The sequence below is a fragment of the Quercus robur genome, chromosome 1, assembly GCF_932294415.1.
Source record: "Quercus robur chromosome 1, dhQueRobu3.1, whole genome shotgun sequence".
Lineage (NCBI taxonomy): Eukaryota > Viridiplantae > Streptophyta > Magnoliopsida > Fagales > Fagaceae > Quercus > Quercus robur.
The window spans coordinates 6942530-6958662 of NC_065534.1; the positions used below are offsets into that span (position 1 = coordinate 6942530).

General features: G+C 36.6%; 1 protein-coding gene across 1 annotated transcript; it reads right to left on the minus strand.

The window, feature by feature from the left end:
- Positions 1-1766: 1766 nt before the first annotated feature.
- LOC126718346 (uncharacterized) lies at positions 1767-16133 on the minus strand. The gene is made up of 8 exons (XM_050420485.1): positions 15980-16133; positions 10251-10486; positions 9969-10171; positions 9436-9880; positions 8985-9344; positions 8732-8910; positions 5675-8644; positions 1767-4592 (listed from the first exon to the last, which is right to left on the minus strand). Exons 2-8 carry the CDS (start codon positions 10450-10452, stop codon positions 2001-2003), a joined length of 6951 nt encoding a protein of 2316 aa, XP_050276442.1. The 5' UTR covers positions 10453-10486; positions 15980-16133; the 3' UTR covers positions 1767-2000.

The window sequence follows — 16133 nt, forward strand, 5'->3', positions numbered from 1 at the left end:
CTCAATCTTCTATCTCGTGTGGCCCCTACACGATTGTGGAGTCAACATATTACGAGAGAGATGATGCATAAGATAATTATTAAAGAGATGCATAAGATAATTATTGGAAACCATGAGTCCCAAAATTCACTTTCTTGACAATATTAGCTCAAGTCATATTTTCAAATCTTAATCTATTGGACAAAAACTTTTAGCTTTTAAGTTTTTTGCTTTTTGTCTAACAAACTAGCTCTTTTGAAAATAAATTAGTTTATGATTTTTTTTGATAACAAATTAGTTTTTAATTTTATATCACACATTTAGCATAAAAGTTATATAAAAAAAAAAAAAAATCATATTTGTTCTATTACATCATGCAAAGAGTAATGCTAATGCCACCAAAATTGGTACAATTTTGTGCCACAACTTCCCACATGGCGAGTTATGATTAGTGAAGGTGTGTCAATGGGCTATATGAAGACACACCTTCACTAATCACAACTCACCATGTGACGAATTGTGACACAAAATTATGCCAATTTCGGTGATACTAGCATTATTCTTATGCAAATAAGCTACAGTGAATCATAGGATAACCAAAAAGGATCAGATTTTTAAACCCCTGCGCAAACCACCGGTATGAACTTTAAAATAAGGTTAGGAAAGTGTTTGTTTTTGGTACATAAATGAAGTAAATGAAAGCATGAGCATAGCGCATACGTCGTGGGGGGAAGCAAATCCAAAGCTGCCTCTTCCAGTCTTTGATGTGGGTTGACTGAGACTTGATACATTGCATTCTAGTTTTGACCTTTTTTTTTTTAAAGAATTATACGAACTAGATGGCGTTCTCATCTTAGCATTAACCAATTATTTTACTATTTTATTGGCTTTTGGAAAAAGATTTCTCCTATCTAAATCCAAGCTTTCATTTAGTAATTACTAAGAAATCATTTCAGATAATTATATAATTGTTCATGTACACCTATAGGCTAAAGAGACTTCGGAAGGTCATAATTTTTAAATCCTAGCCATCCCTTGAACCATATTTAGGGGCCAAATCATTTGCTGAGGAATGTACAGAAAGTCAAAACTATGAAAAGAAATGAAAGAGAGAGAGAGAGACCGTGCACTTGTAATCAAGAAAATTTAATCAAGTGTACTTGCCTAGGGGTTGCCCTTTTGTTAATTGAAATCTAGACTGGGTTCATTGGATAATTGGATCTAGTAAATTGTTCATCCTGGCTTCAAATCTGCATCTATGAAAGTGGCATAATTAAGTATCAGGAAAAAAAGAATTTTTTTTTGCAAAATTTGGCAACCTTAAATTACTGGAATTTTACATGATATTAATATGCATTGTATAGCATCTGCAAAATGTAATTTTCACTCTTCTGAAACCAACAACTGATAAATATGACACCAATGATGTGTACTTCAGTACTGGTTATCAGTCATGTAAAACAAAGAGCCAACATCGTCCACCAACGGTTGATTCTGAGAAAATAATAATAATAATAATAATAATAAAAGTCCACAAATTGTTGTGGGGGAAATTTTTTTGAGAAGACCATTTGTGCTTTTATAAAAATCTCATAATTCCATCTTACCCACCACCTTCTCCTCTGTTATTAACCTCTTTGAGCCTTGGTATAATCTTTCACACTCTCTCTTTTTTTTTTTCTTTTTTTTTGTTTAAGAAATTATATCCTTGCTTGCAATAGGGGAAAATGCTCATGCTCAAAGAAATGAAAACAGTAAAGGGAAAAAAGAAGCAAAATTTCTGGTAGATTAATAAACTGTCTACTAAATTTTTTATTATTTGAAGGCTGAGACTCGTCTATTTCAAATTTTCTTCCAACACACCAATGCTGAGAGAGAGTTTATATCTAAACTTTTATTCTCTATTATGCTGGCAATTTATTGGAGGGATTAGCCAGACAAATATATATATATATATATATATATATATTGTAAAAATGAAAGGGCTACTACTTGTCATATGAAGATGGCACAAAGACCCTTCACCTTGACTTAACAATTTCTTCTTTCATGGCAAGGGAAAGAGCACTGAGAGTGCCCCTATTCTCCACTCTCACCCCGGGCATGACCACAGCTCTACTTCCAACAAACCCATCTTCTCCAATCTTGATTTTCCCAAACTTCACTTTCCCTTCTTCACCTTCATATATGTGTCCAAATAGTAAAGCTTCTCTTCCCACACATCCACCTCTCTCAATCTCCACCATTTCAGGATTCAACAAAGCTCCCATGCTGTCTACATAAGCCCCTTGGTCCATGTCAATGTCTGAACCCATAAGCTTCATCCATAGTACAAACAAGATAGAGCCACTTGTCATTTCCATGAAATATTCACCAGCTAAAGTTCTAAGGGCTTGCCATATAGTGTCCATGAACACCCTTTTACTCCAAATCGTCACTGTTTCACCTTCTTTCTTCTTTCCCACAAGAACCCATTTTGCCACAACACATGCTAGTCCAGCCAAAAGCCCCGAAGATATCCAAAACAAAGGAAGTAACCAATGCAGTGAAAGTTTCCTGGCATCCTTCAAGTTCATAATCAAGCTCAGAGGAGCAAAGATTACTAAACCCATCATGAAATAAGGAAATACTATTTGTAGTAATGGTTGAGCAAAAATAACCCACAAGGTTTGGTACCAAGTCCTAGCAAGGGCCACTGTTTTTGTTTCTTTCTTTTCCAATGCTGCTGCCATTGGACAACCAGAAAGGTCTACTTTGACATCAGATTGTTCTAGAAGGATCCTCCATGCCTCTGGAAGAGGTTCACCATTTCTCAAATGCTGGCAAATCTCATAGATCAATGAACGGCCATGATCAATCGAAGCGCTTTGGGAGCATGAAGAAGCCTTGATAACATCCACTTCATGGCATCGAAGAAAAGGATTAAACTCCAATCCTTCTGCTTCTTCCTTAGAGAGACTTTGATCAATACTAATCTCTCCAATATCAATACATGGGAAATCAGCCTCATCCCATGGTTTGGTGCAGTCAAGTGCTATGTCGCGGGTGGACTCATCGTGTGGAACTGGCCGGAATTGCAGTTGGAAAATGTAATGAATGCCATTAGGCGAATTCACACGACGATGGAAATCATCAGCCAGGAAAAGTAAAGGGCGAGTGTCATTTTCATCCCTAGGAATTGCTCCTGTTTCAGGTGGCAGAATTCCAGTAGGCTCAACCTTACCAGAATCCTCACCAATAGTCTCATCGTAAGGCCTCAACTTGAATTTCACATACATTTCCTGTCCATCTGCAAGCCGGAACAACCTGCAGATATTGGAGTAGTAATGCAGCTCAGCATATGAGTTAGCGTGACGGAGGGAATTCCATATTGCATCACGTACATGCGGTTCTCGCTTGACATGTTCCTCCCTCGCAGCAAGGCCACACACAAGCCATGTTGCAAAATCAGCAATAGTGCGTGCATAAAATGCATTGCCTGATTTTAGTGTCAAGTCAAGGAGTGAGGAGTCATCACCGGGTTTATCTGAAAGTATTCTCACTGCTGCGCCGCGTGCATCTATCCTTGCATCATCATCAGCACTTAAGCTATTGCTGTGTCGGATAATGACAGGGTAGCTCTTTCCAGGAGAGAAGATCTTATGGTCCGGTAAGCCTTTAATGTTGTCATATATTTTCAAGTGTCCCTTCCCTCCAACACCAATTCGATGGAAATATCTTGTTTTAACCTTCAGAGTTGTGGCAGCCAAATTTGCAGCCAGATTGCCAATTATTTTCTTGTATTTCATGTCCATTTCTTCTATCCTTTCATCCAAACCACGAGCAGTGTTCTTAATCATGATGGGAGCTTGAGAGCCAATGTAAACACCACCTTTTTGGAGTATTGAATTCGTAGGAGCCACTGACAGTGCACCAAGGATAACATCTTCTTGAACAACTGAACCAGGGAGAACTAAGCTTTGACTCCCAATAACTGAGTTATCTTTCACCTCAACTTTCCCTTGAGTAAACCCACTGGAGGAATAAAACCCAGCAATGATCCGGCTAAAGTCACCAAGATGGATACCATTGCCTAATGAAACTAGCTGTGGGTCTGACACTGGGTTAATAGCTCTGATAGAACAATGCTTCCCGACTTTTGCACCCAAAAGGCGTAAGTACATGCAGAAGGCTTCTGTTCCAGACAAGAGCTTGGCAAATCTAAGGTGGCAGGCAATGGTAATTCGATGGCGAAGCCAAGTTTTCAAGTGGGACTGTTTTGTTTCTTGTTTACTATCGAGTAAACGAGTCGAAGCACATGTGAGGAAGCTGAGTGTCATGCCATGAGCTAAGTAAGCCAATGCAATTGAGATAGCAAAGCTAATTGAGTTTGAGGGGGCTTCAGCAAAGACCATGGCATATGCAAAGATGGTGAATGGCATCCAGTGGAAGCTTCCAGCTATGCAAAAGAATGCAAAGTGTTGAAAGGAGGGAGGTGTTTGAGATAGCCAGTTGTAGAGAAAGTAGAGAATAGCTGCAGAGAGAGAGCCGAGGAATCCAACCACATAGATGCCAATGAAGTGGTAAATGGCGTCAGTTTGAGTTTTACTAGCAAAATCTGGGGACACAGCACCCTGAAATGATGTTGAAAGAGCATGTCGTAAGATTAATTACTAGTTGCATAAAAATGAATTTAAATTGACAATGGTCTGTTTATCTTGAATATGTAGCAAGAGCATAAACAGCTTCATTGGTAACAAGAGCGAAAGGAAAAATATTTAAAAATTATATATATAGGTGCGGTTTGGATTGGACTTATCTCACGTTCGCGTCTTGTGTATACGTTTTGACGCTTTTTTATTTTATTTTATTTTTATTTTTTTCCTGCTGCGCACAATTTTTGGGAGACAAGGCTACTGTTCATGAACAGTAGCCATCGTTTATTGACTTTTCAAACCTCTTTTATCAATTCTGTAGGTCCCATGAACAGTGCATAGACCCACAAACTTCACTTTTCAACAACTTTTTCATTAAAAATGAGTCCCACGGTACTATTCATACATTTAAAAATTATTTTGCTATAGTGTTTTCAATTTTCAATTCCAGCAAAATAAGTTCTATCCAAACAAACCTATAGAGCAATATGTTGCACTAATAAATTAACCACTTCTCTAGAAAAACATGACGAGAAGGAACAAAAGAAATTAAATTTTGTTGCTCTAGCACTTTATTTCTTCACTTAAGACACATCTGCAATGGAGAAATGGACAATTTTTTTGTTAAGTGCCTTATTTTAGTAGATACATACTTTTTCGAAGGTGCATCATTTGAAAAGGAAAAGCTCTGGATTATGCCGATTTGAGAAACTTTTGACCCTCAATGCTATCATTGAGAGAGAGAGAGAGAGAGAGAGAGAGAATTGTCACAGTGCTTAGTAAAATGTTTCTTACGTACAAGAAATTTCATCCGAACTAAATCAAACCTTGAAAGAAGTATAACTTATAAAACATTCAGCAAACTAAACGACAATAAATAGACAAAAGTACTAAGAAATTTTTTTATATATGCAGGTCATGGACAATTATTCAAAATATATGCATTTGGTGGAATTTAAAATGTGTTGACAAGCCTTTAACCTTTTAGAATAATCCATAATAAGCTTATTATTCTTTATTCATGCCTGGTTATAATTTTTAAATTGGAATAATAGATTTACCTTATTAGCCTTAGCAGATTTGAGTAGAGGCTTGCCTCCTTCAATCTTTTGCAAGGGTGGTAACTCAGCCTCTTCTCCCAAAATGCCTCCTTTTTGGATAACAGCATAAGGACCAACCGAAGAATTTCGGCCAATTCTAATTGGAAGGAAGCTTAAGACTTCATTCTTTACCTCATGGCTTTGAATTAAAGCCCCTTCTGCAATTGCAACTCCATCTCCAATTGAAACCAAAGACGGGTCTGTGATGTCAACAGTATCAAGCAAAACTGAGGATCCAATTCTTGCTCCAAGAATCTCAAACCAGTATTTGAGAAATACTGTTCCTCTTAGATGTACTGCGAAAACTTTTGAAGAAACTTCTTGAGCCTTGTAAAGTGCCCACCACTTAACAAAATCAATTGACCAGATGGATATTTCAGGGGTCAAGACATAATTTGGTCTTAAGAAAGAATTCCCAAAGAATGCAATACAAATGCAAGTGGAAAATATGCAAAGGATCCAAGCAAGAGGAGCTAAAGTCAGGCAAGACAAATAATGCAACCAGGGAATCCCATCTGTTGTTATATGGATCGCCGAGGTGAAACTTGTGAAAGAAGTTATTGATGAATAAGCAGGAAAGACCAGCATGCTAGTAACATAAATGAGAGCCAGAAGTTGGAACAACCAGATTACCAATTGCCAAGATTTTGATATCTCCATCTCCAGCTCAATAGAATCAATCTCAGTTTCTAGAGCATAAGATGGAGAGCTCATTAGTTGAGGCTGAGACTTTTTTAAAAGCTCTTCTGAGAAACTTGCCAAGTCTGAAATGCAGGTTGCAGTGAAGATATCTACAGCCCCAACTGGCACTCCTAGAAAATCTGAAAGCTTTTGAGCAGCTCTGACCACACCAATTGAATCAACTCCAAAAGAAACCAGGTTCTCAGTGGCAGAGATGTTATTGACTGGAATACCAGTTTGGTCAGAAACTAGCCCTCTCAAGAACTCCACAATTTCCTTATTACTTAGTTTGGGGCTTGATAGAGGAGAACTTCTCACTAGCTCAGGCCTAGGTGTTTTTCCTTCCCTACAAGTTCTTGTGGTGAAGGATTGGACCAATGATCTTCTTGGCAATCTTGGTTCTGGTACTATATTTAGAGTACCATCAACAAACTGTTTGAGACATTCAAATCTCTTTATTTTCCCAGATGTTGTTTTACTAATGGTTTTGGGTTTGATAAGCTTGACTGAAGCAACACTGATACCATGTTCTTCTGCAACACGAGCTTGAATTTGATCAATTACGTCCTTACCAACAGGTTTACCATCTTTAACCTCTGCAATTACCACCAAACCAACCTGGTCAGACCCATCTGGAACTGAAATCCCTTTCTTTGACAGGACTTCCTCCGGAACTCCAATGACAGCACAGCAACCTGGGCGTAAAAGTTCAGATGAGCTCTCAACTGTTTTTTCTACATCTGCTGAGTAAATGTTTCTTCCAGCTACAATGATAAGATCCTTGATTCTTCCAGTGATGAACAAATTTTTGTCAATTATTCGTCCCAAGTCTTCGGTTCTAGTGTATTTACGTCCAGGATGATTCTGAAGCTCATTTCTGAAAGTGTTGCAACTCAGCTCTTCCCTACCCCAGTACCCAATTCCTGCACTTGGACTACTAATCCATATCTCTCCTTCCTTTCCGTCTTCTTCAAGTTCTTTGCTAGTCTCTGGATTGACTATTCTGATGTCAACATCTGCATTATTTGGATCAATATAGCCACAACAAACTCTTTCTTGCCAGTCAAGGAAAATGGGCTTCCCTTCCCCAAAGGCACAACTAACAAAAACACAATTTTCTGCCAAGCCATATCCAGGAGCCATCACCTCTTGAGAGAGGCCAAAAGGACGAGTAATTTCAACAAATCTTTTCAGAGTTTTCTGCCTAACTGGTTCAGCAGCAACCATGAGAAAAACCATGGAAGAAAGGTCATAGTTTTGAACCTTTCCTTTGTCAGATTCCAATCTTCGAATCATTAGCTCGAAGGCAAAGTTGGGGCCAGCACTATGAGTAGCCTGATATTTGCTCATGATTTGAAGCCATAATAATGGGTTCTTGATGAATGTTAGTGGTGAAAATAGAATTGCGGATCCACCACTGACAAGAGCTGTAAATAGTCCTCCAATCAACCCCATGTCATGGTACTGAGGAAGCCAACTTACAAGTACAATCTTCGAGGTGCTGTTATATCTTCTTCGCATCAACTTTACATTATGAATGAGCCCACCATGTGTTATCATGACTCCTTTGGCATCACCAGTAGAACCCGAAGTGAATTGGAGGAAACATAAATCACCTGGTTGAGATTCAGATTGATCAGCTATATCTTCCAAAGCCAAGTTCTTCGAGTTTTTAATCCAAGAATCTGTGTGCAACCATGGAAGATTAGGCCAATGAGCTGAGGATTTCCCATTTTTTGCTGTCAATGTTATCAAATTCTTCACTGAACCTGCCCGAACAGCTGAGTGATAACCAATGGTTGATAGAATTGCCACTGCACCACATGATTTAGCAATGTTTTCAATTTTCAAAAGTGCTTGCCCACCTCTCTGCAAAGGATCTGGGGGAAGAACTGGAACTGGTAAGACTTTAGCTCGTAAGCATCCAAAGAAGGCATCAATGAAGTCTAGACCGGGGACATGGATTAGGAGAACCCTGTCACCAGGCTTGATAACTGGTTTTTGATTTGTCAAGAGCTTATGAGCAATGCAAGAAGCATTGGCATTAAGTTTTGCGTAAGTCCTCTGGCAAACCATTGCACCTTCCTCATTAATCCAAGTATATAGGGTTTTGTTTTGAGTGACTCCATGAGTTCCCCAGTGCTTCAAATAGCCATCAAGGGAAGACAGATCAGGAAACTCCACTCCTGGAAGCTCGCCTAATTCATTGCGATTCCTTTCCTTGCAACTTGCTTTCGAGGGGAACATACTCTACAAAAAGACATTTCAATTAATTATAGGATTTTTTTTTTTTTTTGTATTAATTGATGAAGTTAATTATTAAGTACATCAAATTACCTTAACATAAGGATACATTGGCAAAGAATTGTTATTTGCAAAGTGCTTGCAGACTAGAGCCATTGCATATGACGAATTTCTCTCCGTAAGCTCAAATGCCATAAGCCCGCCTACATAGTAAGTGTTTTTCCATCCCTGAACTTTAGATTCTAGTTTCTCATAAAATCCATCCTTCATATCTGCATTTAAATATTTAATTTAGAAACTCTTCCTTGATTAGCATGTGCAAATAGTAGAAAAGCAATTGACATACCTTGGCTGCAAACATGAGGAAAGTACTTGAATCGCCTTTGTAGAACCACCTTCTCTACTTCTCCACCCATAGGTTTAACTGCTTTGATTGCAAGCTCAGTGACAGTTGGCCCCATTATATCAGCTGAGTTTCCATAAGACCAGAACAAAAAAATATCACTATCAGCATAGAATTTCTGCATTGCAACCGGATTTCCAATTGTTGCAGGATCATCTATATAGTCACTGAAGTAATAAAATCCAATAGGCATATGTTCTAGCCCTTTTATCTTCAAAACTGTGGTGTAGTAGTCAATTATTTGTACTTTGCTGAACAATTCCTTTTCAAGATCATCCATATCCATTACTTCTGTTTCACTTTCTGCTACAAGATAACTTAGTTAGGCATCAACCCACCCAAAAAAAAGAAAAAAAAAAGAAAAGAGAGAGAGAGAGAAATAAAATAAACAAACCTGTAGTATTTGAGATTGGTGACCTGTATGTTCTTCCAATTTTTAGAGGAAATGAACCAGAGATGATTATCTTATCAAACTCCATAGTTTTGACTTCTCCACAGTTTTCAACATTAATAGTGACACCATTAGTGTTGCGTCTGACTTCCAATACTTCGGTATTGCAGTGAACTTCTATTGGAAGTGATTCACTGATCTTCTCCCAAAGACTTGTATATCCACCTTTGAATCGTCGAATCTTCCCAGCCATGGAAGTACGAGTGAACTCATGAATGTAGGCATAAGGCATGTCTTGAACAAAGCCATACCCAGATGCAGTATATCCATAAGCCACAGATTTAGGAACAGAATTGAGTCCATGACCCTCAAGATACACTGGGGTTAAGTCTGAAGCAAATTCACTTACAGCATGGACCCCAATTTGACCTGAGTTTTTTGCTTTATCCTATTAACAAAAAAAAAAAAATGTGGATATGATAGCCAAACTTTACACTCAATAAATAATGTATATTTAAAACAATAAAGACACTAACCTGGAGATCCAAGGTCAGTGAGATGACAGATAGGTAATCATCAGCAACTTTAATATCTCTATACTCCCCTGTAGAACTGTCAATGAGGGCAAGCTTGTGGGAGTCCATTTCTTCTAGTTCAGACTCAGTCTCCTTTGCCAAGTGAAAGATGACAGGAGCACTATTTGCAGCAAGAACTTGACCACCCAGATCATAGATCTTTCCTGTAAGAATAGTATATGTAGTGATTATCCATGACATAACAAGCCAAGTTCAGTAGCAAATACCATTCTTAATCTTTACCTTCAATTTCGACTGATTCACACATGCCACCAACAGTATGGTGCTTCTCTAACATGGTCACATTACTGTAACCAAGCTTAGCCAATGCATAAGCAGCTGATAAACCACTTGGGCCACCACCTACAATCCCAATTCTTGTGTTCACAGGCAAGCACGGATGTAGCTTGGAGAACTGACCTTCCATGGGATTTTTGGAGTCCATGTTCTTTTTAGTATAGGACTCCTATCAGAAATGCCTGTTAAGATCAAATAACAATGCGAGTTCAAGTTCCATTTGGTTCTAATTTGAGTTTTGTGAATTTCAGTCAAGGGTGATTATAAGTAATCCAAGCCTCTAACCAAAACTAAACTTAAGATCATAGAATAGAAGAACACTTAGAATAAAGAAATAAATTATATCTATCAACAAGTACAAAATTGTAGGGATACAATCTTAAAATCAAACTCTTCCACGTCTTACTGTATGTTATTGTGAATAGAAAGGTTTTCTATAAACTAAAAAGTTTAGTCAGGACAAGAAGGATGACAAAGGTAGACACTGGCATTGGACAAAAGCTGGCACAAGTAAAATCTAACTACCTAATCATTTTGTAGCAGTAGCAATAAGAGAAAGGTACCATAGACAAGTACCACAGACATAAATAAAACTTGTCAAAGATGCAGAAGCTCTTCGTCTATATTCTTGACCTTAACTGAGTACAATCATATTATTATATCATCGACTAATTCCAAATTCCAAACCAAATCCAAGCTTAAGATTATAGAAAAGAATAATCACCAAGAGGACAAATTTTCCACACCATATAGCTTCATTTCATTGGCAACCCGTACCACATCAACATTATCATGGATTTTGGAAAAATATCTTCTAAAGCCCAAAAGAGCCCATATTTACACAAAAATGTGTCAAAGCCCATGGTTCAGGCTCATAGCACATCATCTCATTTTCGACTTATGATCCAAGCTCATGAGTCTCGTCGGGAGAATTTTGGAAGTCGTGGTTTGGAGGGCCAAGAAGTATGTTCAGTAAAGTTTCAGTGGTTCAAAATTGATAAAGGAAAGCATGTTGCTTGGCATGTGTTCCCCAATTCCCTAAATTCTGATGGGTCAGCGTACAATAGGTAACATTTAATAAACTTCTCATATTACATAACACTTAAAATGATAAAACTCTCCATACTCTTTATAGAAAAATTAATGTTCATCATATAATATAAGTTTAAAAATGTAATTATAGTATTTCATATAAATTATATTATTATTTTCATTTAAATCAAGGTGAAAAACACTTTTTAGTCCCTACATTTTCAGGCGATTCTCATTTTAGTCTCTACATTTTATTTTTACCGCTTTTAGTCCCTATCTTAAAAAACGCTTCCCATTTTAGTCCCTGCCGTTACATCAGAAACGGAAAAAGCTGACGTGGCAAATGGCAGGAATAAATAATGCTAAATTAATATCTACGTGGCATAAATTAATAATAAAAAATGTTTTTTGGCATTAAAAAATGCCACGTCAGCATTTAAATTAAAAAAAATTAATTTATTAATTTTAACTAAATAAAAAAAAATTAAAAACAAAATTAAAAACTAAAAATCATATGAATTGAGATTTAAGTGTGTCTTGAACAAGAACAACAAGAACACAAACTCAGATTCAAGAACACAAACCCAAAAATTAAAAAAAAAAAAAAAAAAATCCCCACCTCACTTCGCTCTCCAATTCTATCTGTAACCTCAATTTCTCTCCTTTCCTTTCCCTTTTTCTCTCTTCCATTATTTTCAATCCACTCCAATTTCTAATCCTTCGATTTCATTTTTCTTTCGCAAATTCAAAATCCCTAATTTTTTTTCCCTAGGGTTTTCGATTTTTTCTTAATTGGAAAATGGAAGGGAACAAAGACGACGCTTTGAAATGCTTGAGAATCGGTAAACAAGCTATGGAAACTGGAGATCGAAGCCGAGCCTTGAAATTCATCTCTAAAGCTCATCGTCTCGATCCCACTCTTCTGGTCGATGATCTCTTATCGGAGATTGAGAAAGAATCCAAGGCTCTTCCGGGCCCACCAATAACGGCACATCAGAGCCATCGAAACCGTCCGATCAGCCATCGGTCCGCCACCGAGGTCCGTCTTCATCGTCGGCCTCATCGGCGTGGCCTCGTACACGAAATAGCAAATCGCGATCGTGAGGCAGATTAAGAAGAAGAAAGACTACTACGAGATTTTGGGGGTGGAGAAGAGTTGCACGGTCGAGGATCGCCTGAGATCTACAGATTCGACGATCCAAACCCTGGCTACTCCCAATCTCCGTTCAGCTCCGACGGTCCGGTGCTTCCGCCACCAACTGAAATGGAGCCAGAGGAAGGTTTTGCTCTTCGTGAATGGAGGCGGTGAGCATTTCAGTCCTTTTGATTTTTGATTTATTTATTTATTTTTGTGAGACTTGAATTCTCTGATTTGTTGATTTTTCCAGATCTAATTTGTATTTTGTTGCAATCTGCTTAGATCTGTAAATTTTTTTTAAAAAAAATTTTCTAGGTTTGTGTTCTTGGATCTGAGATTGTGCTCTTGTTGTTCTTGTTTAAGACACACTTAGATCTCAATTCATATGATTTTTAGTTTTTAATTCTGTTTTTAATTTTTTTTATTTAGTTAAAATTAATAAATGAATTTTTTTAATTTAAATGCTGACGTGGCATTTTTTAATGCCAAAAAACATTTTTTATTATTAAGTTATGCCACGTGGATATTAATTTATCATTATTTATTCTTGTCGTTTGTCACGTCAGCTTTTTCCGTTCCTGATGTAACGGCAGGGACCAAAACAGGAATCGCCTGAAAATATAGGGACTAAAATGTGCTTTTCGCCTTAAATCAATTCCAAGCACATGGCTAAATATATATTAGTATCTTATATCTAGCATTAAATGCTCTCCTTACTCTTCAAGATTTGGTTAAAATACAAAAAGATCATAATTATATCCCTAAAACTTCATCAAATATCAACTAACTAATCTATTACTTACCAAAATTATATATGGATTAAACATATAATTTTCCAAAAGATGAAACTTAGCTAAAAATACCAACAACAGCTCCAGTAGAAGCTGCAACGACTCTAGCAGAAGTTGCAACAGCTCCAACAAAAGCTGCAGTAACTCCAACAGCAACTGCAATAGTTCCAACAGCAACTGCAATAGTTCCAGCAGCAACTTAGGTAGTTGACATATGTCCTAAAATGACATCACTTGCCCATTAATGCCCAATCCCAACAGCTTGCTATCATACCCAAAGAAGTAAGGGTCCTATAAAAGAAAATACTACCATTTTAAGCTAAGATCCTTAGCCTCCAACTGCAGTACCAGAAATAGGAAGGTCCCATAAAGGTTATCTTACCATTTTCAGCCAAACTATGAATTTAATGCCAAATATTTTCCTCCAGCAAAAGATGTCATTCAGATGACATCATCCAGCAGCTACAGTTGTGACTGACAGCTGTAATAACAGCTCCAGTAGCATTAAAGTTTCAAACTTTCTTTTTTTGGCTAAAAAACAAAAACCCAATAATGAAACCACTTACTTTGTAAAAGACTTTTCCTTATTTGCTAATTTTCCCTTCAACTAATTTTAATCTAGTTACATACTTGGCTCTATATAAAGAGGACCAAGCTACACACTAATGAAATTACTATCCATCCCTCTCTCACCCCCTTATTTTGAAACTTCATTCACTTTGCTGTCATATCTCTAAACATCTCCATATCTTTCTTCATCTCTCTTACAAAATCCCTCTTCTTAGATAACACCTATTACACACACTACTACCCATCTCTCCCACACTTTAATATTCTAAAACTTCATCATTTTGCTGAACAAAAACACATCTCCATCTCTTTCTCTATTTCTCTTACAATACCTCACTTCTTAGAAAGCAACATAATCCATGACATAACACAAAAAACCACTCTAGCAGTAACTATAAGCTCATGTATTTACTACATTTAACCTTTATATTATCTATCTCATACTTCCATATATTTTACAAATACATTCTTCACAAACTATCTATACATATTTCTCACATATATTTCTAATCTATCTTACAAACACCATATCTCACAAAACATACATATATATATATATATACATATATATATTTCTTACTATCTCCATACATCTTAAAAGATGTCAAACACTCTTCCAAGAACATATTACAAAAGCCCTTCTCATGAAAGACATATGAATATCAATACTAAGGCCTTTCTCTTAAAAGGTACAAAGACTTCATATTAAAGTCATTCTCATTGAAGACATACATTTCTAATATTTAAAGCTATTCTTATGAAAGACACAAACTTATAAAATTAAAAGCTCTTATTATGGAAGACAATATCACTCATACTTGACTAAAAACCAAAAGAGCATTACATGGGGAAAATCATTCAAGTGCATGATTAAGGGGACAAACTAAACCAACCAATACATACGGCTGGACATGTTCCCTCTCCCTCCAATTGCTCCCATTTTTTCCCTTTCAATCATGAAGTCACCATGAAAGGACTCATAACATCATACTGCACCACTGGACTCACTTCATCATACTACTAAAATATTATGTCCACTGCTATTATACGACTGGAGTTACAAATTGTGAAGATAAGTCATTATATTTTTATATCCAAAATTATACTATTAAGTATATTTTAATTTATTATTATTGTACAGTTGTACTTATATTATTCTGCTGCTAGAATGTTATCAGCTTACTAATGCTATACGGCTGGAGCCACAAATCATATAAAGAACAAAGTGATGTTGTACAGCTGGGGTTAGAAACATACAATATAAGTCAAAATCTCTCTATCTTCAAAATTACATCATTAAGTACATGTTAATTCATTGTTATTGTACTGCTGGATGCAAGTTACTTTAATATTATCTCACTATTTAATAAACATGATCTCACTAATACTTCATTAATGAACATACATATTAATAAATCGATCTACCACCGTTGTACATATATCATTTGGACATGAACCACCACTGGACACATTTTTTGGAAATGAACTACCATTGGATATATATTATTTGGACATGAACTATTGCTGGACATACCTTATTATGTTGAACATGAACCATGAATGTACTGTAGCTAGATATGGACTATTGGACTCATCCCATTATCGGATATATGACACTTAATTAACCACTTTCTAATATTAGACATTACTTAATAAATATAATAATAACGTATCAACTCACCATTTAATCAAAGTTATCATGCTAAGCATATTATTTATATATTTTAACTATTATCATGATTCTAAGACTTTGGGTCTTATCTATTTTGTAGACTTAAAATGCATTGGAAGCCATTGGTTTATGTGGCCCAATGTTGAGTTTCGGATTGGACTCCACAAAACAAATCCGGGCCTAGCAAAGTCACACCTTCAGCGAAAGACATGTGGTTACACGCAAAAAACCGCCCCCAACAATAGTCAAACTAAAAACTGACACATCATCACTTCGTGGGATTAAATGAGATCACTTTATGTCTGTTATGGACTAAAATTGATCACTTTGAGTTTTCTAGGGACTCAAAAATAATCAGTTTAAATTTGTTAATGACTAAAATCACTTATGTATGAGAGTTTTAAGACCAACTATGTACTCTCTTTTTTTACCATCAAGCACATAAGTACTTCAAGAACTGATAGAAAAATACCTTAGATATGAGAAAGAAGTAGAAAACCACTTCTTTCAAAGCTAGCTCGTCCAATTCAATATGCTCTTCGTGCCCCTCCCTGCAGTGCCATTGTCACCAGAAGTTTGATAAACAAAACATGAAACACACATCAAAACGATGGAAAAATATTTGT

Coding starts and splice junctions, on each gene's coding strand:
- LOC126718346 (XM_050420485.1), bottom strand. CDS start 10,452: ATGGACTCCAAAAATCCCATGGAAGGTCAGTTCTCCAAGCTACATCCG. Junction 10,172..10,250: donor TGAATCAGTCGAAATTGAAG/GTAAAGATTAAG, acceptor CTATTCTTACAG/GAAAGATCTATGATCTGGGT. Junction 9,345..9,435: donor ACCAATCTCAAATACTACAG/GTTTGTTTATTT, acceptor ATCTTGTAGCAG/AAAGTGAAACAGAAGTAATG.